This window comes from Ahaetulla prasina, chromosome 5, assembly GCF_028640845.1.
Source record: "Ahaetulla prasina isolate Xishuangbanna chromosome 5, ASM2864084v1, whole genome shotgun sequence".
NCBI classification, from domain to species: domain Eukaryota; kingdom Metazoa; phylum Chordata; class Lepidosauria; order Squamata; family Colubridae; genus Ahaetulla; species Ahaetulla prasina.
The window spans coordinates 94282774-94304409 of NC_080543.1; the positions used below are offsets into that span (position 1 = coordinate 94282774).

At 43.7% G+C, this 21636-nt stretch overlaps 1 protein-coding gene across 1 annotated transcript in view; it reads right to left on the reverse strand.

Annotated features, from left to right (window-relative positions):
• Nucleotides 1-21636, reverse strand: part of GABRG3 (gamma-aminobutyric acid type A receptor subunit gamma3) — a 472076-nt gene that overhangs the window by 438914 nt on the left and 11526 nt on the right. Inside the window, exon 2 of the mRNA XM_058186148.1 lies at nt 17561-17709. Within this exon, the coding sequence (XP_058042131.1) occupies nt 17561-17709 (149 nt within the window). The remainder of the gene's footprint in view (nt 1-17560; nt 17710-21636) is intronic.

Here is a 21636-nt window from a genome sequence, read left to right on the forward strand (position 1 = left end):
ATATGATCATATTGCTTTGTTTTAAAAGGACTTCTAGCTTATTTTCAGCCAAGTTCCTTTGATGTTTTCCACCTTGCTCTAGACATTATCCCTGTTAAGATCTAAGGTACAGATAGTCCTCACATACATCCATTTATTAAGTAACTGTTCAAAGTTACAATGGCACTGGAAAAGTTGACTTATGACCATTTTTCACACTTATGACTGTTGCAGCATCTCCATGGTGACATGATCGAAATTCAGATGCAACTGGTTCATATTTATGATGGTTGCAGTGTGTTAAGGGTCATGTGATCACCTTTTGCAACCTTCTGACAAGCAAATTCATTGAGGAAGCCAGACTGATTTAACAATCATGTTACTAATTGAACAACTGCAGTGATTCACTTAACAACTGGCAAGAAAGGCTGCAAAATGGGACAAAACTGCGTAATACAACAGTCTCCCTTAGCATCGAAAATTTTGGACTCAGCTGTGATTTTGTTTTGAGGTAAACAAAATTAGATTTAATCAATAGATGAGAGACTTTAGGAATAATGATAAGTCATTTATCCACCCTATGCGTTGTTGTGAAAGGCAGGTTTCAAACTTGACATCACAACGGATTATATTAATTGATAGACACAACATATGAGTTTCAGTTAACACAGATTATGATGGAATATGGTCGCTTATGAAGTCCTTCCATCTTCCTAGATAGGAGGAGCTTTATTAAACTAGGAGAATGTAGACAAAATCTTTGAGGGAATGAAAAAAGTAAGAAGATGATTACTAGTAAAGAAAAAAAGCTGACTATTCTCACCCAGCCTCAGAAATTCCAGGAAAAGGGATTTTCAGGTGACTGAAACCGAGGTAGCTTCTATGTTCATGTAAAAATCTAAGAAAAAGTCAACAGAGCACGTTGTTGTACCATATGTGCTATTGAGTAATTCTGTTCCAAATTGCATAGGATGTTTAATGTCAGCTTCTTTCATCCATGCATGAATACAAGAACTTGACCTTGAAGTGGGGCTTTGTTGCTACTGTTTCTTTGAAACCTGAATTACTAAACTGGGCCAACTTCTATTTTTCAAAGTGGGCATAGCAGAACATTCTCCTATTGTCTGCCAGAATTCTTCTACTTACTTTTATATATTCTGATATACTTTTTTGGTTGTTGCTTTCTATTTATTTGCAGTTGCTGGACTGCCAGATTGGAAAACTGTGATTTATATTATTATCCAATACTTATTATCTGCTTTCTAGGGGCGGGGTGGCACAGCAGTGTAAAGACACTGGATTTGTCAGCCAGAGATGGTTCAATCCCATGACACTGTGTGGTGGTCTGAGCTCCTATCATTTGCCCTCAGCTCCTGCCCACTTAGCAGTTTGAAAACATATAAAAATGCAAGTAGATAAATAGGTACCACTCCAGTGGGAAAGCTAACAGCATTCCATGAGGAGCCAGCATTGGGCCTGCAAGGAGAGGTCAGCAGAACAAAGCCTTGATGACCAGACATCTGCTGCTAGCCAGCCGGTGCAAAGCTAGTTTGCCCCCTATGGTGTACCATGGGTAGTGAGCAAAATGAACTAGCAATCTTAGGCTGCCAGAGCTACTCTGTTGTAAAAAGCATTGTAGACTCCCCTGGCTATGTATGCCATATGGTTAAAAAATATCTGCATTTAATATTTAATGCTAAAATGTGTTTTTTATCTTTTTAATTATTTTGCTGTTTTTAATTACCTTGCTGCGATAAGGCCAGAAGGTGCTATATAGCTTTTCTTCAAATTTCAAACCTTCAAATTTCTAGGTTCTATCATATCGCAAGATCTAAAATGGACAGCTAACATCAAAAACATCATTAAAAAAGGACAGCAAAGAATGTTCTTTCTGCGCCAACTCAGTAAGCTCAAACTGCCCAAGGAGCTGCTGATTCAGTTCTACAGAGGAATTATTGAGTCTGTCATTTGCACCTCTATAACTGTCTGGTTCGGTTCTGCAACCCAACAAGAAAAACACAGACTTCAGAGGATAATTAGAACTGCAGAATAAAGAATTGCTACCAACCTGCCTTCCATTGAGGACCTGTATACTGCACGAATCAAGAAGAGGGCCGTGAAAATATTTACAGACCCCTGGCATCCTGGACATAAACTGTTTCAACTCCTACCCTCAAAACGACGCTATAGAGCACTGCACACCAGAACAACTAGACACAAGAACAGTTTTTTCCTGAAGGCCATCACTCTGCTAAACAAATAATTCCATCAACACTGTCAAACTATTTACTGAATCTGCACTACTATTAATCTTCTCATAGTTCCCATCACCAATCTCTTTCCATTTATGACTGTATGACTATAACTTGTTGCTGGCAATCCTTATGATTTATATTGATATATTGACCATCAATTGTGTTGTAAATGTTGTACCTTGATGAACGTATCTTTTCTTTTATGTACACTGAGAGCATATGCACCAAGACAAATTCCTTGTGTGTCCAACCACACTTGGCCAATAAAAATTCTATTCTATTCTATTCTATTCTATTCTATTCTATTCTATTCTTATCTAATAATCATCTAAAGGAATCAAAGGTATATAAGTCCCATCCCTACCACACATCAAGGTTGGGGAGATGATGTCCTACAAGATAGTGGCAACACAAATTTTTAAGCTACAATCCAAGGGGAAAAAGGCAGGACTAGAAAAGGATGACCCAAAAGTCTTTGGAAAAGAGGTTTTGAAACCAGTCTTGCAGAGTGATTAGTTCTTCAATAAGAAATCATTATGTTCCTTTTTTCTGGCCATTGTCATTGACATTCCATCCATGCAGATTTTCAAAGTGCTTGTATACCTGAACTATACCAGCTAGCAATTTGCGTATAAAACCTCATATTTAAGTCACTTGCATCTCAAACAGCCAATGACAAGTATAACATAGTTTTAGATTAGAGAGAGAGAGAGAGAGAGAGAGAGAGAATTTTTCTAATGATGTAGTCATGGAATAAATATTGAAATATCCCAGGAGCCAAAGTCTGGATTGCAGATCAACTTCACATTTTGTAGGTAGGGCAACTTCTAAATTCTGATTCCTTCAAGTCAGTCTTGACTCTATGTAGGATTTTTTGATAATAATATGGAACCAGTTTGCCATGGTCTTATTTGGGATGCTTTTTCAGCTTCCCAGTCTAGTCTACAGCCTTAGTATTCCCTTACTAAGCTCAATAAATATCTGCCAGTTGTCTATCCTATCGTTTTAAAAGGTTTCCAGTCTTTATGAGACCACAGAAATCCCTTTAAAATATATTAAGCAATTCTATACTCTTTGGATCTTTAAGATTTTGAACTTACGTGCTCTTCTTTTCACATCTTTGCTTCTTTCGTGACTGTCTGTCTATCTATCTATCTATCTATCTATCTATCTATCTATCTATCTACCTATCTACCTATCTACCTATCTACCTATCTACCTATACGGTGGTTCCGTCCCAGGCGCCTGATGGACCCTGAGAGGTTCCAGACGGAGCTTGGGCCATTCCCTGAGGATCTGGCCCACGGCACGACTGAGGAACTGGTTGTGGCCTGGGAGCAGGCCGCGGCCGGGGCCCTGGACCGTGTCGCGCCTTTGCGGCCTCTGACCCGGCGTAGATCTCGTCCGGCCCCTTGGTTCTCCGAGGGGCTGAGGGAGATGAAACGCCGGAGAAGACGCCTAGAGAGCACCTGGAGGTCCAGTCGCTCCGAAGCTGATCGGACACTAGTTAGGACCTATTCTAGGACCTACCTAGTGGCAATGAGGGAAGCGAGGCGCTCCTACGCCTCCACCCTCATTGCGTCGGCAGATAACCGCCCGGCCGCCCTGTTTCAGGTGACCCGCTCTCTCCTACATCAGGAGGTGCGGGATGACCCTTTGCAGGGACGAGCCGAGGAGTTTAGTGGTTATCTATACGATAAAATCGCTCAGCTGAGGGACGGTCTGGACCGAATTTGGGATGATCCAAGCGAGGGAAAGGAGGCACGTCTTGTTGAGCACATTTGGGATGAGTTTGACCCTGTGGCTCCCGAGGACGTGGACAGGTTGTTGGGGAGGCTTCACGGCACGACATGTTTACTGGACCCGTGCCCTTCCTGGCTGGTACTGGCCACTCAGGCAGTGACACGAGGCTGGCTCCAGAGGATTATCAACGTTTCTTTGATTTTCATTCTTCTGCGCGTGCGCGTTATGGCGGCGTTTTGAATACTCACGGAGAGTGCGGCTGGTGAATCCCTGGGTCGTGATGCCTTCCCATCGCCTGCCTAGCTGCTGGTACTCCGGCCCGGCTTTGTCATCTTCTCGGCAGCCGGGAACGAGGTCTTTGGGCCTCATTGGACTCTCGGTTGCCGAGTACGGGGCCGGAGTATGCTAATAAGCAGCGAACGGCAGCGAATGGCGGCCGCCATGTTGGGGGCGCGAAGACGCCCGCGCGACTAGTTGTTCTCCAGCCGTTTCGGCTGGGAAGGACATCAACACCAAAGGACACCAACGAGGCTGAGCAGCGTCCCACCATGTAGGGGGCGCGAAGACGCCCGACGTGACTCAGCTGTTCCCCAGCCGTTCTGGCCGGGGAAGGATACCAACGAGGCTGAGCAGCGTCCCGAACATTGTTTGGGGCGTTGTTAGCCACGACTGCCGGTTTGGGGCGTCGCTAGCCACGACTGCCGGGATGGGACTTGTACGGCTTGGACATCCCCCCCCCCTTTTCTCCCTCCTTTTTCCCTCCTTGGGGACCGGAACATCGTTTGCTCCCCATTGCTCCCCATTGCTGGTTCTTGCCACAGCCTGCCATAATCACCGCAATTGCCATCTGCGGTCGATTTCTTTTTTCCTCAGTCGCTTCTCCATCTGGAACTGAGAGATGGCTTCCACAACTTCATCATTGGCTCTGTGGCTTGTTAGGGCCATAAATGGGCCCAGGACTAAGTGGGCCCAGGACTAAGACCATAAATGGGCCCAGGACTAAGACCATAATCGGCTGGCCTTAAGGAGGAGACATGGATGGCATGAGGGCATGGACGTCGTTATCTCAATTTGCGTACTGTACGGGGCTTTGTCCCGTAACGGTGCGCAGCCGGGAGAGTGTGGGAGACCTTTTCATTCTTGTGGTCCCACGGACTCCTACGGACTTGGACCCATATGGTTGGCCATCTTTTATGGGCCCTTGGTGATCTTTGTTTACGACGGATACATCTCTGAACGGCCTAGGATGGACACTTTTACCGCGACTATCTGGACTATCGCTCCATGAGATATACACCCGCCGAACTACTACGATTGCGAGGTTCCCCCGCCTCGCAAGAATGGCCCTCCAAGTTATCGAGGCCTACCTCAACGAAGGGTCTTGGGACCCAGAGAGGTGGCATGAGCAAGAAGATCTTATGGGGTTTTTTAAATAGATTTTTTAATAAGGGGTTTTTAAGGGGAGGGAGGGATTTGACGGGTGGGGGTGAAAACCCGTCGGGGAGGGATCCAGCCCCTGTGCTAGTTCGCGGCACTTTGCTATCTTGTCCGAGGCGGCGGGGAGGCGATGTTCCAGGTTCAGAGGGCTTTTCGATCTGTACGGTAAGTGGGAGGGCAGATATGGCGGGGAGGCCGTATCGAGAGTTGGGAGCACGTGTTCGATGTCTAAATGCGATCGCAGGTTCGCCCCCAGCCCCACCCGTTCCTCAGGTGGCCATGATCCTCAGAGCTTGGACCTTGGCTGATGTTGTGTAATGCCGGTCCGTGGTTAACAAGGCCCCCTGATCTGCGATCTTATTCAGGCGGGGTCCGCGGACCTTATGGGCATTACGGAGACCTGGTTGGGCCCAGAGGGGGTTCCCTCGTTGAGATGTGTCCTCCAGGTTTCCGAGCATTTCATCAGCCGAGGCCCAAGGTAGGGGTGGGGGTGGCGGTTGTCATTAAGGAAGATCTAGAGCCGAGGGAGGCCACTGTTCCTCAGATTGCCGGCTGTGAATCCCTCTATGTGCGGTGGGGCCATAGGAGCCAGTTGGGCTTGTTGGTCGCGTACCTGGCTCCTTGCTGCGTGACCACAGCCCTGCCAGAGCTGTTGGAGGTGCTTGCCGCTGTGGCGGTTGAGACCCCCAGACTTATTGTTATGGGGGACTTCAACCTGCCGTCAGTTGGCTTGTCATCAACGGCAGCTCGGGAGTTTGAGGCTCCCATGACGGCCTTAGACCTGACTCGAATAAATGATGGCCCTACGCACATGGGGGGAGGCACGCTGGACTTGATTTATATCTCTGGTCAGTGGTTAAATGATCTGGTACTAGATGATTTAGTAACAGAACCAATGTCATGGTCCGATCATTTTCTCCTTCGCCTTGACTTCCGAACCGCCATTCACCATCGCGGGAGGCGGAACCTATCGTTGGTTCCGTCCCAGGCGCCTGATGGACCCTGAGAGGTTCCTGACGGAGCTTGGGCCTTTCCCTGAGGATCTGGCCCACGGCACGACTGAGGAACTCGTCGCGGCCTGGGAACAGGCCGCGGCGGGGGCCTTGGGCCGTGTCGTGCCTTTGCGGCCTCTGGCCCGGCGTAGGTCTCGTTTGGGCCCTTGGGTCTCCGAGGGGGTGAGGGAGATGAACCGCCGGCGAAGACGCCTAGAGAGCACCTGGAGGTCCAGTCGCTCCGAAGCTGATCGGACACTAGTTAGGTCCTATACTAGGACCTACCTAGTGGCAATGGGGGAGGCGAGGCGTATCTACGCCTCCACCCTCATTGCGTCGGCAGATAACCGCCCGGCCGCCCTGTTTCGGGTGACCCGCTCCCTCCTTCATCAGGAGGTGCGGGATGACCCTTTGCAGGGACGCGCCGAGGAGTTTAGTGGTTATCTATACGATAAAATCGCTCAGCTCCGGGACGATCTGGACCGAATTTGGGATGATCCAAGCGGGGGAGAGGAGGCACGTCTTGTTGAGTCTGTTTGGGATCAGTTTGATCCTGTGGCTCCCGAGGACGTGGACAGGTTATTGGGGAGGCTCCATGCCACGACATGTTTACTGGACCCGTGCCCTTCCTGGCTGGTACTGGCTACTCAGGAAGTGACACGGGGGTGGCTCAGAGGATTATCAATGCTTCTTTGTTGGAGGAGTTTTCCCGCCGCCTTGAAAGAGGCGGTGGTGAGACCCTCCTTAAAGCCTTCTCTGGACCCAGCTATTTTAAGTAACTATCGTCCGATCTCCAATCTTCGCTTTGTTGCGAAGGTTGTAGAGAGTGCTGTGGCTCGACAGCTACCCCAGTACCTGGATGAAGATGTCTATCTGGACCCGTTCCAGTCCGGTTTCCGACCCGGATACAGCACAGAGACGGCTTTGGTCGCATTGGTGGATGATCTCTGGAGGGCCAGGGACAGGTTATTCCTCTGCTCTGGTCCTGTTAGACCTCTCAGCGGCTTTTGATACCATCGACCATGGTATCCTGCTGCGCCGGTTGGAGGATTGGGAGTGGGAGGCACCGTATATCGGTGGTTCTCCTCCTATCTCTCTGACCGGTCGCAGACGGTGTTGACGGGGGCAGAGGTCGACCGCGAGGGGCCTCACTTGTGGGGTCCCGCAGGGTCGATCCTCTCGCCCTGCTGTTCAACATCTATATGAAGCCGCTGGGTGAGATCATCAGTGGCTTTGGGGTGAGATACCAGCAGTGCGCTGGCGACACCCAGCTGTACTTTTCCACCCGGGCCACCCCAATGAAGCTGTTGAAGTGCTGTCCCGGTGTTTGGAGGCCGTCGGGTCTGGATGGGGAGAAACAGGCTCAAGCTTAATCCTCCAAGACGGAGTGGCTGTGGATGCGGCACCCGATTCAGTCAGCTGCAGCCGCGGCTGGCTGTTGGAGGCGAGTTACTGGCCCCAAAGGATAGGGTGCGCAACTTGGGTGTCCTCCTGGATGACCGGCTGTCGCTTGAAGATCATTTGACGGCCGTCTCCAGGAGGGCCTTCCACCAGGTTCGCCTGGTTCGCAGTTCGCCTTCCTTGATCGGGATGCCTTATGCACGGTCACTCATGCGCTCGTTACCTCTCGCTTGGATTATTGTAATGCTCTCTACATGGGGCTCCCCTTGAAGTGCGTCCGGAGGCTTCAGTTAGTCAGAATGCAGCTGCGCGGTGATAGAGGAGCACGTGGCTCCCATGTAACACCTCTCCTGCGCAGGCTGCACTGGCTACCTGTGGCCTTCGGGTGCACTTTAAGGTGTTAGTCACGACCTTTAAGGCGCTCCATGGCTTAGGACCTGGGTACTTACGGGACCGCCTACTGCTACCACATGCCTCCCACCGACCCGTGCGCTCTCACAGAGGGACTCCTCAGGGTGCCATCCGCCAAACAATGTCGGCTGGTGGCCCCAGGAGGGCCTTCTCTGTGGGGCCCCACACTCTGGAACGAACTCCCCCCGGGCTTACGCCAGATATCTGACCTTCGGACATTCCGTCGCGAACTGAAAACATATCTTTTTATTCGCGCGGGGCTGGCTTGAATGAAATTTTAAACTTAAATTTTTAGCAATTTTAATGGGGTTATTGGTTTTATGGTAAATTTCTTAAATTTTTCAGGCTCATTTAATAAGTTTTTAACTGATTTTAATTTTGTATATTGTATATTGTTCTTTGTTGGTTTTATTCTGCCTGTACACCGCCCTGAGTCCTTCGGGAGAAGGGCGGTATAAAAATCAAATAAATATAAATATAAATATAAATATTTGTTGGACGGGGTTTTCCCTGCCGCCTTGAAAGAGGCGGTGGTGAGACCCCTCCTTAAGAAGCCCTCTTTGGACCCAGCTATTTTGGGTAATTATCGTCCAGTCTCCAACCTTCGCTTTGTTGCGAAGGTTGTAGAGAGTGCCGTGGCGCGACAGCTGCCCCAGCACCTGGATGAAGATGTCTATCTAGACCCAGTCCGGCTTCCGACCCGGATACAGCACGGAGACAGCTTTGGTCGCATTGGTGGATGATCTCTGGAGGGACAGGGGATATTCCTCTGCCCTGGTCCTATTAGACCTCTCAGCGGCGTTCGATACCATCGATCATGGTATCCTGCTGCGCCGGTTGGGGGGATTGGGAGTGGGAGGCACCGTATATCGGTGGTTCTCCTCCTATCTCTCCGACCGGTCGCAGACGGTGTTGACGGGGGCAGAGATCGACCGCGAGGGGCCTCACTTGTGGGGTCCCACAGGGTCGATTCTCTCGCCCTGCTGTTCAACATCTACATGAAGCCGTTGGGTGAGATCATCAGTGGTTTCGGGTGAGATACCAGCAGTCGCTGACGACACCCAGCTGTACTTTTCCACCCTGGACCACCCCAATGAAGTTGTTGAAGTGCTGTCCCGGTGTTTGGAAGCTGTACGGGTCTGGATGGGGAGAAACAGGCTCAAGCTTAATCCCTCCAAGACGGAGTGGCTGTGGATGCCGGCACCCCGATTCAGTCAGCTGCAGCCGTGGCTGGCTGTTGGAGGCGAGTTACTGGCCCCAAAGGATAGGGTGCGCAACTTGGGTGTCCTCCTGGATGATCGGCTGTCGTTTGAAGACCATTTGACGGCCGTCTCCAGGAGGGCCTTCCACCAGGTTCGCCTGGTTCGGCAGTTGCGCCCCTTCCTTGATCGGGATGCCTTATGCACAGTCACTCATGCGCTCGTTACCTCTCGCTTGGATTACTGTAATGCTCTCTACATGGGGCTCCCCTTGAAGAGCATCCGGAGGCTGCAGTTGGTGCAAAGTGCGGCCGCGCGGGTAATTATGGGAGCTTCTCGGAGCTCCCATGTAACACCTCTCCTGCGCGAGCTGCACTGGCTCCCTGTGGCCTTCCGGGTGCAATTCAAGGTGCTGGTTCTCATCTTCAAAGCGCTCCATGGCTTGGGACCCGGGTACTTACGGGACCGCCTTCTGCTACCACATGCCTCCCACCGACCCGTACGCTCCCATAGAGAGGGACTTCTCAGGGTGCCATCCGCCAAACAATGCCGGCTGGCGGCCCCCAGGGGAAGGGCCTTCTCTGTGGGGCTCCACACTCTGGAACGAGCTTCCCCGGGTTTCGCCAAATACCTGACCTTGGACATTTCGTCATGAACTCAAGACTCATCTTTTATCCGCTGGGCTGGCTTGAATGAAATTTTAAACTTAAATTTTAGCAATTTTAATGGGGTTATTGGTTTTATGGTAAATTTCTTAAATTTTCAGGCTCATTTAATAAGTTTTTAAATCGTATTTTAAACTTGTATATTGTATATTGTATATTGTATTGTCGGTTTTATTATGCCTGTACACCGCCCTGAGTCCTTCGGAGAAGGCGGTATAAAAATCAAATAAATAAAAATATAAATATAAATATTTGTTGGACGGGGTTTTCCCTGCCGCCTTGAAAGAGGCGGTGGTGAGACCCCTCCTTAAGAAGCCCTCTTTGGACCCAGCTATTTTGGGTAATTATCGTCCAGTCTCCAACCTTCGCTTTGTTGCGAAGGTTGTAGAGAGTGCCGTGGCGCGACAGCTGCCCCAACACCTGGATGAAGATGTCTATCTAGACCCGTTCCAGTCCGGCTTCCGACCCGGATACAGCACGGAGACAGCTTTGGTCGCATTGGTGGATGATCTCTGGAGGGCCAGGGACAGGGGATATTCCTCTGCCCTGGTCCTATTAGACCTCTCAGCGTTCGATACCATCGATCATGGTATCCTGCTGCGCGGTTGGGGGATTGGGAGTGGAGGCACCGTATATCGGTGGTTCTCCTCCTATCTCTCCGACCGGTCGCAGACGGTGTTGACAGGGGGGCAGAGGTCGACCGCGAGGGGCCTCACTTGTGGGGTCCCACAGGGGTCGATTCTCTCGCCCCTGCTGTTCAACATCTACATGAAGCCGTTGGGTGAGATCATCAGTGGTTTCGGGGTGAGATACCAGCAGTACGCTGGCGACACCCAGCTGTACTTTTCCACCCCGGACCACCCCAATGAAGTTGTTGAAGTGCTGTCCCGGTGTTTGGAAGCTGTACGGGTCTGGATGGGGAGAAACAGGCTCAAGCTTAATCCCTCCAAGACGGAGTGGCTGTGGATGCCGGCACCCCGATTCAGTCAGCTGCAGCCGCGGCTGGCTGTTGGAGGCGAGTTACTGGCCCCAAAGGATAGGGTGCGCAACTTGGGTGTCCTCCTGGATGATCGGCTGTCGTTTGAAGACCATTTGACGGCCGTCTCCAGGAGGGCCTTCCACCAGGTTCGCCTGGTTCGGCAGTTGCGCCCCTTCCTTGATCGGGATGCCTTATGCACAGTCACTCATGCGCTCGTTACCTCTCGCTTGGATTACTGTAATGCTCTCTACATGGGGCTCCCCTTGAAGTGCGCTCGGAGGCTTCAGTTAGTCCAGAATGCAGCTGCGGGGGTTATAGAGGGAGCTACGCGTAGCTCCCATGTAACACCGCCCCTGCGCAGACTGCACTGGCTGCCTGTGGCCTTCCGGGTGCACTTTAAGGTGTTGGTTATGACCTTTAAAGCGCTCCATGGCTTAGGACCTGGGTACTTACGGGACCGCCTGCTGTTACCACACGCCTCCCACCGACCCGTACGCTCCCATAGAGAGGGACTTCTCAGGGTGCCGTCCGCCAAACAATGTCGGCTGGCGGCCCCCAAGGGAAGGGCCTTCTCTGTGGGGGCTCCCACACTCTGGAACGAGCTTCCCCCGGGTTTACGCCAAATACCTGACCTTCGGACATTTCGTCGCGAACTCAAGACTCATCTTTTTATCCGCGCGGGGCTGGCTTAAATTGGGATTTTAATGTTAAATTTATTAATTTTAAACGGGGTTTTTTAGTATGGTAAATTTTAATCACTGGGCTAATTTAAATAAGTTTTTTAAATCGTATTTTAAACTTGTATATTGTATTGTCGGTTTTATTATGCCTGTACACCGCCCTGAGTCCTTCGGGAGAAGGGCGGTATAAAAATCAAATAAAATAAATAAATAAATAATAATATCTATCTATCTATCATCATACACCAGAGAACCGGTGTATCTACAGGACCACCTACTACCACCGGTAGCCTCCCATCGACCTGTGCGCTCCCACAGGGAGGGCCTCCTCAGGGTGCTGTCGGTTAAGCAGTGCCGGCTGGTGACCCCCAGGAGGAGGGCCTTCTCTGTGGGGGCTCCTACCCTCTGGAACAAGCTGCCTCTGGGGCTTCGTCAACTCCCCGACCTCCGGACTTTCTGCCACAAGCTGAAGACTCTTTTATTCCATCGTGCAGGGCTAGTTTTAACATGATTTTAAATTTTAAATGGGGTTTTATTTCTTTTAAATCTTATGCCACATATTGAATTAGTTTTTTTAATGGTTTTTAACTTTTGTTATATGTGTTTTTTATTGGCTGTAAACCGCCCCGAGTCCTTCGGGAGAAGGGCGGTATAAAAATCTAATAAATCTAATCTAATCTAATCTAATCTATCTAAAATAAAGGTAAAAGTTCCCCTTGCATATATGTGCTAGTTGTTCCCAACTCTAGGGGGCAGTGTTTGTCTCTGTTTCAAAGCCAAAGAGCCAGCGCTGTCCAAAGACGTCTCTGCGGTCATGTGGCTGGCATGACTAAATGCCAATGGCGCACGGAACGCTGTTACCTTCCCACCAAAGGTGGTTCCTATTTTTCTACTTGCATTTTTTTACATTCTTTCTATCTATCTATCATCTATCTATCTATCTATCTATCTATCTATCTATCTATCTATCTATCTATCTATCTATCATTATCTCTCCACATCTATTTCAGAAACATTCATATAGGATTACAACAAATTAGCCAAGTTTATAGATGAAAGACTTGTAAATTGGCCAGTCTAAGTCTAACTGGACAGCCATTTATCCAGAATGGTACAAGGTATCCTGCTATAGTGGAGGGTTGGACTAGGAAACCTCTACAGTCCCTTCTGACTCTATTATTCTATGTTTTATGTTCTAAGCATAATATATAATATTTCATAAATCTCTAACAAAGATACAGTAAATATTTACTGTCATTCTATATCCTTCAAAAAAAAATAGAAGAAGGATACTGAATTCCTCAAGGACAAATTTTGCTTCTATGAATTCAACAAAACTGCCAGAATAAACATTCTTGTAGAATTGTAGGAATTTATAACAAGTAAAGTAGGTTCATTGGTGCACTATTAAGACTTGAAGGGCCAGATTGGTGAGAGATCATTCTGGAGAAGATCTACTAGTATGTTTACTAAGAATCAGTACTGACTTGATTGCATATACTCAATCAGCAGAAAAACCTGACTGCGGTTTAGTAGAACTATTTAAGAATTTTAATGCTGCCTGGAACAATGTTAGAATAAACAAGAGGCCAGTTACCTGATCAATCTAAGCCCAGATTTATGAATCCATGCTATGTTATAGTAAGAATTATGTTGCCAACAAATGATCTTTAAATGTTAGGAAAAATCTGTGACTGTAAGTCACCTTAGTAACATTCACTGTGATTTGCTGTAACATCAGAACTGAACAGTTTAGCTGCTCATTTAGGAAATAATCAATTTTCAAGTTAGTGGCCGAAAGGCAGAATATAGATAATAAACTAAGATATCACTCTTAAAATTTTGTTGCAAGTCTTCCTAATGGTTGTGAACTGTTTCAAAGCTGATGTTAAAAAGCTTCTGAATCTGGGACTGCATATTGTGACATAAACTATTAACTGTTGTGTAGCCAGTTCACTCATGAATATAATACTAAAATAGTTATTCCTTGGCATTAAAAACACTACATTTTTATAAGCCAAACAAAATTGCCATTTGGTAGAAGAGATAGAGTTTAATAATGAACTAGCAATGACATTATATATCTAACATTTAATTCTTTCTCATACACATATAAAAAAAGTCTAAAAACCTTCCCCACCATAGTTTCAGACACAAACAAATGCAAATACAAATAACACTGATTGCTCTTCAGCAATAAATAGCTCATTTCACATTGAGCTAATAAATTAAAGCCAAAAAAAAAATCACATTATGCTTAAGAATTACTGAATTTGTTCCAGTTTTCTGTGTTCTTGAAAAATAATAGCTTCCCTGGACATTGAACATTGTCATTTGGCCCCATTAATTTGGTTATCTGAGAAAAATGTCAGCTTGCTTCATATCTAATTGCTAAACTGTTAGAAGAGCATTCACAATCTGACTTCACCGCTGTTGCTAGAATTCTAGTTTTCATTCTCACTAGACATTTTTCTCTTTAATTCTTTATTGGTTTTATTTATTAATAATGGTTCTATGCTATCTTTTCTCCAAAGCTGTGAATAGTAAGCTGAGCAAAGCCCTGGAAAACAATAATAAAAGCCTTTAAAAATGTGCGAACAATCTAAGGCAATTTAAAAGGTCAAGCTCAATAAATTGACTCCTGGTTCCTTTTTTGAAAGCCTAGCGAATGGGGACAAATATTACTATGATGGGAGAACATCCATTCCTTATGAGCCAATTCATGTTTGGTTTTCTTTCCTATTTTTAAAACTTGTTTACACCACCCCATTTTCTCTTCCAAAGAAGAAAGCTCTGGTTTTTGCCTTAAGTTTATCCATAAAGTTATCAATTGGGTTAACAGAATTATGAATATATATTAACACAGAAAACACACATGCACACACACAATCATTGCTTACACATAATTTGTGAGATTTTAAACAGTGCAAAATGCAGATTTTTTTATTGTTGGTGGTCATTTCACAAACCAGAGACTAGGTAATAGCACCGACTTTCTCCCTAGGAGAAGCTGATTTTTTTTTTTAAAAAAGGGCTCTTTTCAAGCCATATGGAATCTAATCTTTAAATTCAACCATAATCATCAACAACTGAAGTGTACTTCCACTGGATAATATAGTTACCTTTAAAATAAAATTCCAATGCCTGTATCTGTGTATATGTCCATTTGTGCATCCATCTAACCTTCCATCTATCCTCCCTCTGTCCACTGGCCTGCTTGCCAGAATGGAAAATAAAAAGTATTACTGGCCATATTATGGCCACAAGTGAAGAATGAACAAGTATTGAGATCTGATCTGGATGCAATCGGTAATTCTGTAATAGAGGAGATCTGGAACACAGCTGGCATTGGAGTCTTCTTCAGATATGGCTCTTGTGTCTGTATTACTGCAGCACATGGTTTGATAAGCCAACAACTGGCCAGAAGTAAACAATAGCAATAGCACTTAGACTTATATACTGCTTCATAGTGCTTTAAAGCCTTCTCTATCTCTATCTAGCGCTTACAGAGTCAGCATATTGTCCGGGGGGGAAATGCTCCCGGTTCGGACCGGATTGCCTGATCCAGTAGCAATGGGGATGGGTGGTTCAGAGAACCGGTAGCAAAAATCCCTCCCCCCACCGCCCCAGCTGAGCCGCGCGATCATCAGAGGTGGGTTTTTTTTACTTTTAAAAGCATTTTTTCTTTGGCCGAAAAAATGCTTTTAAAAGTAAAAAAAAAAACCCTCTGATGATCCCGCAGCTCAGCTGGGATCATCAGAACCCTTTAAAAGCATTTTTTCATTTTTCGGCAGAAGAGGTTGTAAAAAAAATGCTTTTAAAAGGCTTCTCTGGAGATCCTAGCTGAGTTGCCTGATCATCACAGGCTTTTAAAAGCATTTTTTACAACCTCTTCAGCCAAAGAGGTTGTAGAAAAAATGCTTTTAAAAGTAAAAAAAAAAAAGTGGCCATACCCACCCAGTCATATTCCCCCCCACCAAGCCACGGCCACAGAACCGCTAGTAACAAATTTTACATTTACCCCTGATATTGTCCTCAACAATCTGAGTCCTCATTTTACTGGAAGGATGGATAGCTGAGTCAACCCTGTGCCAGTCAAGATCAAACTGCTGGCAGTTAGCAGAATAGGCCTGCAATACTGCATTCTAACCACTGCACCAGCACAGCTCTTATTGACTCTACATTTCAACTAACCAGAGACTGTAGGAGGAGGAAGACAGTTCAATGGAAAATTGTGTTAATCTATTCTTTTTTTTTCTCATTAGTGGAAAAGATTTTAAAGCTATTCTTTCTTGGGTCCAATGAACTTGGATTTCTTAGCCAAAGTGTTTCATGAACAATATTCTTGTTGATATCCTTGCTAGGCTGCCAAATCCCGATCAAAATGGGTTTGCAAAGAGATAACTTGCCAAAATGAAATGCTTGATCTTTATAATCAACTAATCAGAGCAAATTATGTATCAGTATATGACTTGGACAGGGAAAGTCTTTACCAGGACGAAAAAATAGTGAAGAACAAATAATTCAATGCTCCAATCAACCTTTTTTCGAAAAGTGTTTGCAATAGCTGTCTTGCATATCTCCAGCTTTTCATAAATAATCATAAAATATTTCTCTCTGTGAGTGTATGTATGTGTATATGTATTTATGTGTGTGTGTGTGTGTGTGCATTAAATGTTTTTCTTTAAGTTCAAATCCAAGTAAGGACATGGCTAGCTGATGAGCACTAAATAGCTTGAAATAAATCTATATTAGTCTCCCTTTATTTCTTTATCAGCAATACACACACACACACACATATAATCTATGCAAATACTTCTGTCAATAGAGGGTAACACATCCTGCAGTTGATGAAATAAATGTTATCAGCCCATAAACTTATATTAAAATAACCCTGAATTTTTAACCTGTTGAGAGCCTGTTATTTTGTTGTTGTTGCTTTTGATTAATATAGCTACCTCCCAAGTGGCAGAGAATGAAAAGAAGCTGTGCTTCAGCATACTTTGTTATACGGATATATTACTTCTAAAACCAAGTGCCGTTCGTCATTATCATGGTTAATATTTGCAGAGAAAACTCTTAGCTTCTGCAAATTTGCCTAACAGTTTTTTAAAGGGGCTTTACACTAATGCCCATTTCTATAGCCTGATAATAAATATTGTGGATAAATTGCACATCAATGTTTAACTTCTGCCAGTTTAATTTAATTAATATCATTTTTAAAAAACGATCTGTATCAATAGTATACTCACAGAATCCATTTTGTTCTTGTCTACCAGTTATGGGCTGGCCTTTCAAATATTATTAGCATCAGCTGTAGTATGAACGGTTAATATCCAGGATGATGGAAAATGTATTCTGTCAATTTCCAGAGAACTACCAAATGCTCATTCTTGAGAGTTTTTATCACCTTTATCTTGCGTTCAAAAAAATGATGCTAAATTCAATGTCCATTTCATGATCTTTTTTTTAACATACTTTCAATCATAACAGCATAATTTTGGAGTATCCTAGAGATGGAGTTGAAATTAAAATTTACAATATTTATAATCTAAATGTAGATGAATAAATAATTATACTATTATATAATGAGTTACTTAATTTATATTTAAATGTACAGTATATCTCCTTATTGTGATACTTGAAGCTTGTGCTTTATACTACCATACTAGATCTAATCAGACTGAAGCAAAACTCCACCAATAAGTTTACCTTTCAGATTATGGTGATTGATCATTATAATGAGAATAACCATCTGCAATTAGATATGTAAATATTCATAGTCTTCTTCTTAGAAATTGGAAAGAAAAAACACTTACTTCCAATATCAGGTCGCAGCTTTTTATCATATTCTCTCAGTAACTTGTTTAACAACAGTGTCACATCAGTATCATGAGCTTTTGGAGACATTACCCATTTTTGGTTTGTTGTAAAATCATCAAAGTCATCCTCTTCCACCTTTCTTGAACTGCAATTTAAAACAATTTAAAATCACGTAAATTACATGCAATAGAAGAATAAAAGTTGAGAAAGTTGAGAAAATCCTTCTTGTGAATGTGTTTTTATTAGGTTAAATACAAGTTAGTTTGTTAAACCTATGCCTGTTCTGGAAGACTAAAGGCTAAACGACCACTCTAATAAAAAAATAATTGCATACTTTTACATCAGTATTTGTCCACCAGATCACAAATTTAGGAATAAATAAATGTCTTTTTAAAAAATTATACACTATGTATAATTTACATTTACATTTTGTACACGTTTTTACAAGTTGTAGCAACCAACCAGGAACAATAGAGAAGACTAGAAAACTTCAAATGCAGCATTAATTACTCTTTTATCTGCAAATATTATCATATAAAACAGTCAAATGCAAAATCTCATTATTGACTCCATTTTAAATTATTTTATATCTATGCAAAGAAGCCTTGGCAAGAAATTTGGGGGCAAAGCTCTTGAATCATGTGACTGACTGAAACCCCCAACCTTCTTAACTTAGCAAATTCAACTTTCTTCCAGAATCATGAAGTGTAGGCCTACAGTGTATGCACTCAAAGTAGATTGGCTTTTTTCAAAACTTTTTTTTAGCAATATAAATATTTGACTGGAGCACTAAGTACTGAAAACTGAACTGACACCAGAAATTTTAAAGTGCCAAGTTTGACTCTACCACTTCCACTACTTTCAGAAAGCAAGGAAACATAAAGAACATTTTGATACAAAACAGTTCCATTACAAAGCTGGAGGGGGTGGGATCATATGCATTAATTGGATGTTTGCAAGTTCAGTCAGTATTTTAGTTCAAAGAATCTGGTAGTTGAATATAGGAGGAAATTCTCACTTCAGTTAAAATCCTAGAAGGGAAGCTTGTAGGTGTTGCAATAAGAATTACTTATTCTTGAATACTCCGTGGTATTCAAGTTTAAAGTATTACATGTCACCCATCTCTGAACCAGTTCAGTCAGAATAGACCATAGGCACAATAGACAATAACTGGAGTAGAAAGGGTGGTTTGCAGTGGTGGGATTCAGCCAGTTCGCACCACTTCGGAAAAACCGGTTGTTAACTTACTGAGCAGTTTGGCAAAGTGGTTGTTGGAATAAATTATTAGGGCAGAGAACCGGTTGTTAAATTACTTGAATCCTACCACTGGTGGTTTGGCATAAGATAGTTTCCCATGCTGTTTTGAAAGCACGAGCAATCTGATTTGTATTTCAAAGTGTAAAAGATGGGTTATATTTTATAAAAAGAAGAAATAAAGCCAAACATTCCCAGATTGGCTATTCATGAGTAGCATGAACAGATTCTGGGTTCATTTATGCACACCACCATAAAAGCCTGGTTTTCTTAATGTGATTTTTTCCCTTAATTTCATCCTTTTTGCTTACCTCTCCACAAGTTAACTTTTCTCATATTTTGCCATCTCTCGTTGCATCTGAGACTTTGCTACAGCTTAATTGAATTTATATAAGCACCAGCAAGCAACTAAACATGAGTGCTGCCTAAGTTAAATTACTTATTCCGAGTGCTGTATTAAGTACTAAGTTAAATTTGTACATCTTCAATATTTTGAACTAAAAAAAACAACCAAAAAACTCGAAGGAAGCTGTAATTTGTCTCTCATGGCACTCAGTGGTTCACTCCTAAGTCCTCCTATGCCTGTTTCATTTCAAATGCTGACATCCATGATTTGTCAAGACACATTAATTTTTTTCTTGCTGGAATGACTTATTATTGGATACAAGGTAAATTCAATTTGTATTCAGATGGAGCCATTCCAATTCTACTTAAATAAGCAGGCTTGGGTGCTGAGCAGTTCTGGCAAAGCAGTATCTTGAGCCTACGTTAGCCCAGAAAATCCTTACTTGCATCCAGTATCAAACTTTGAGGCACTCAAAATAAGCCAGGGGTTGAGCCACAGCAACAGCCGAAATATCTTTGTGCTTTCATCAGAATGATGAAAACAAAATTATGGCATCCTACCATACTCTCTGAATCATTTTGGGTGTGCATGCAACACCAATTTGATTCTCTTCTGCATATGCCAAAATGGTTGGTTCCTAATAGAATACTGTAGATATAAGTGACAATATAACATGCTATTTAAAGAAGAAAAAAAAACCTCCAAGTTCAAGTAAGATTGTGAAGTCCAAAATCTAACATTTCTTAAGTACAGGTAGTCCTCAACCTATGACCACAATTGGACCCAAAACTTATGCTGCTAAACTGAAAAATGTGCTATGTGAGTTTTGTCCCATTTTATGACTTTTCTTGCCACATTTGTTAAATGAATCTGCAGTCGTTAAATTAATTACACTGTTGTTAAGTGAATATAGCTTTCCTATCAACTTTACTTGCCAGAAGGTCACAAAAGGTGATCACACGACACTGCAACAGTCGTAAATATGAACCAGTTGTCAAGCATCCGAATGTAAATCACATGACCATGGGGGTGCTGCAAGGGTCGTAAGTGTGAAAAGGGGTCATAAGTCACTTTTTTCAGTGCCATTGTAACTTCAAACGGTCACTAAATGAACTGTTGTAAGTCGAGGACTATCTGTACTAGATTCCTGAAGTTTACGTTCCATCCTGGTTTTCTTGTGATAGATTTCTTTTTCAAGAAGTCAAGGGTCAATCCGCAACCAAATACCGTATTTATTCTACGCTGTAGAAATAACCATTCTGAAAGGGTTTTTTTTGTAATTTGGGTCATTTGAAGTGATGCTTTTGATTCAAAAAGAGGAGATAATATATTTAGAAGTTACTGAGCAACCAGCTAGCCCTACACTTTCGATTATTTTATGAAATTTTAGTGACGTTCAAAACTGGGGGAAAAAGATTCATGTAAAATTAACTTTTTTGATCTTTTAACAAGCCCAGCAACAAAGAGTAAGAGCGACTAAGGAAGGAAATGGGGTTAGCAGAAATTCCTTGCATATAAAACCAACAATATATACTGCTGTGCCTTAAATTCTGTAATTGCTGCGTAGCATTCATGGAAGTTTTCAGTGAGTTCAGACATCATTCCCTGACTGGACTATGAGAGCTTCCTTTGAAGATGGCTCAGATGTTGAAGTAGAATGGAATGTGGCACTCAGAGGATTAATTAAGGTAACTGTTTCTGTAGAATTATGCCGACTTTGAAATCAGTGTATTGGTTAATAGTTTGATTGTAGACTGAGTGTAATATTCTTTTATAGGGCTGATCACTAGTTTGTTATTTTTCCCTGTTGCACACTCTTTTTGATGGGGGCTGTCTAAATATTGTAAACAACTAACTAACCAATCAATAAAAATGAAATAGTTACACATTCGTTATCTTTTATAAGGAGATATTATAATATAACCAAAACAAAAAACACTGTGCTGTGTTTTGTCTTTTCTATTTAATAGATTGTGATAAGGGGAAAAAAAGCAATATGTGAAAGTACATCACGTATTATAACTGGAGGAGAGGGCGGAGTATGAAAAAAGGCTATAATGCCTGGGTTCTCTCCCTGTAAAATTGAAAAAAAATAGAATAACTGCAGAATAATACCTTCATCCGGAACAGCCCAAATAATTAAAAATAAATGCACATTCTTCACCGTGTCTATCTTTACTTTTCTGTTCTTATCCACTCAGGGTCAAATACTGGATATGTTCCTTCGGCTCTTTCTGCACTGTGAATATTAAGTCTTTAAAATCACCACAATGCACTGAAATTGGCAGTTAAAATGACTGCTGTAAATTATGCATGGGGGAGGGGAGTATAACAGTACTATCTGCATTCATGACAAATGTTTCAGGTTTTCTTTAATGGCTATGAACTGTTGCCAGATTATATAAGTGGGTGGATGGGGAAGAGAATGAATTAACTCAACTTTCATCTTTCATTGTTGGTTTTAGTAGGAAA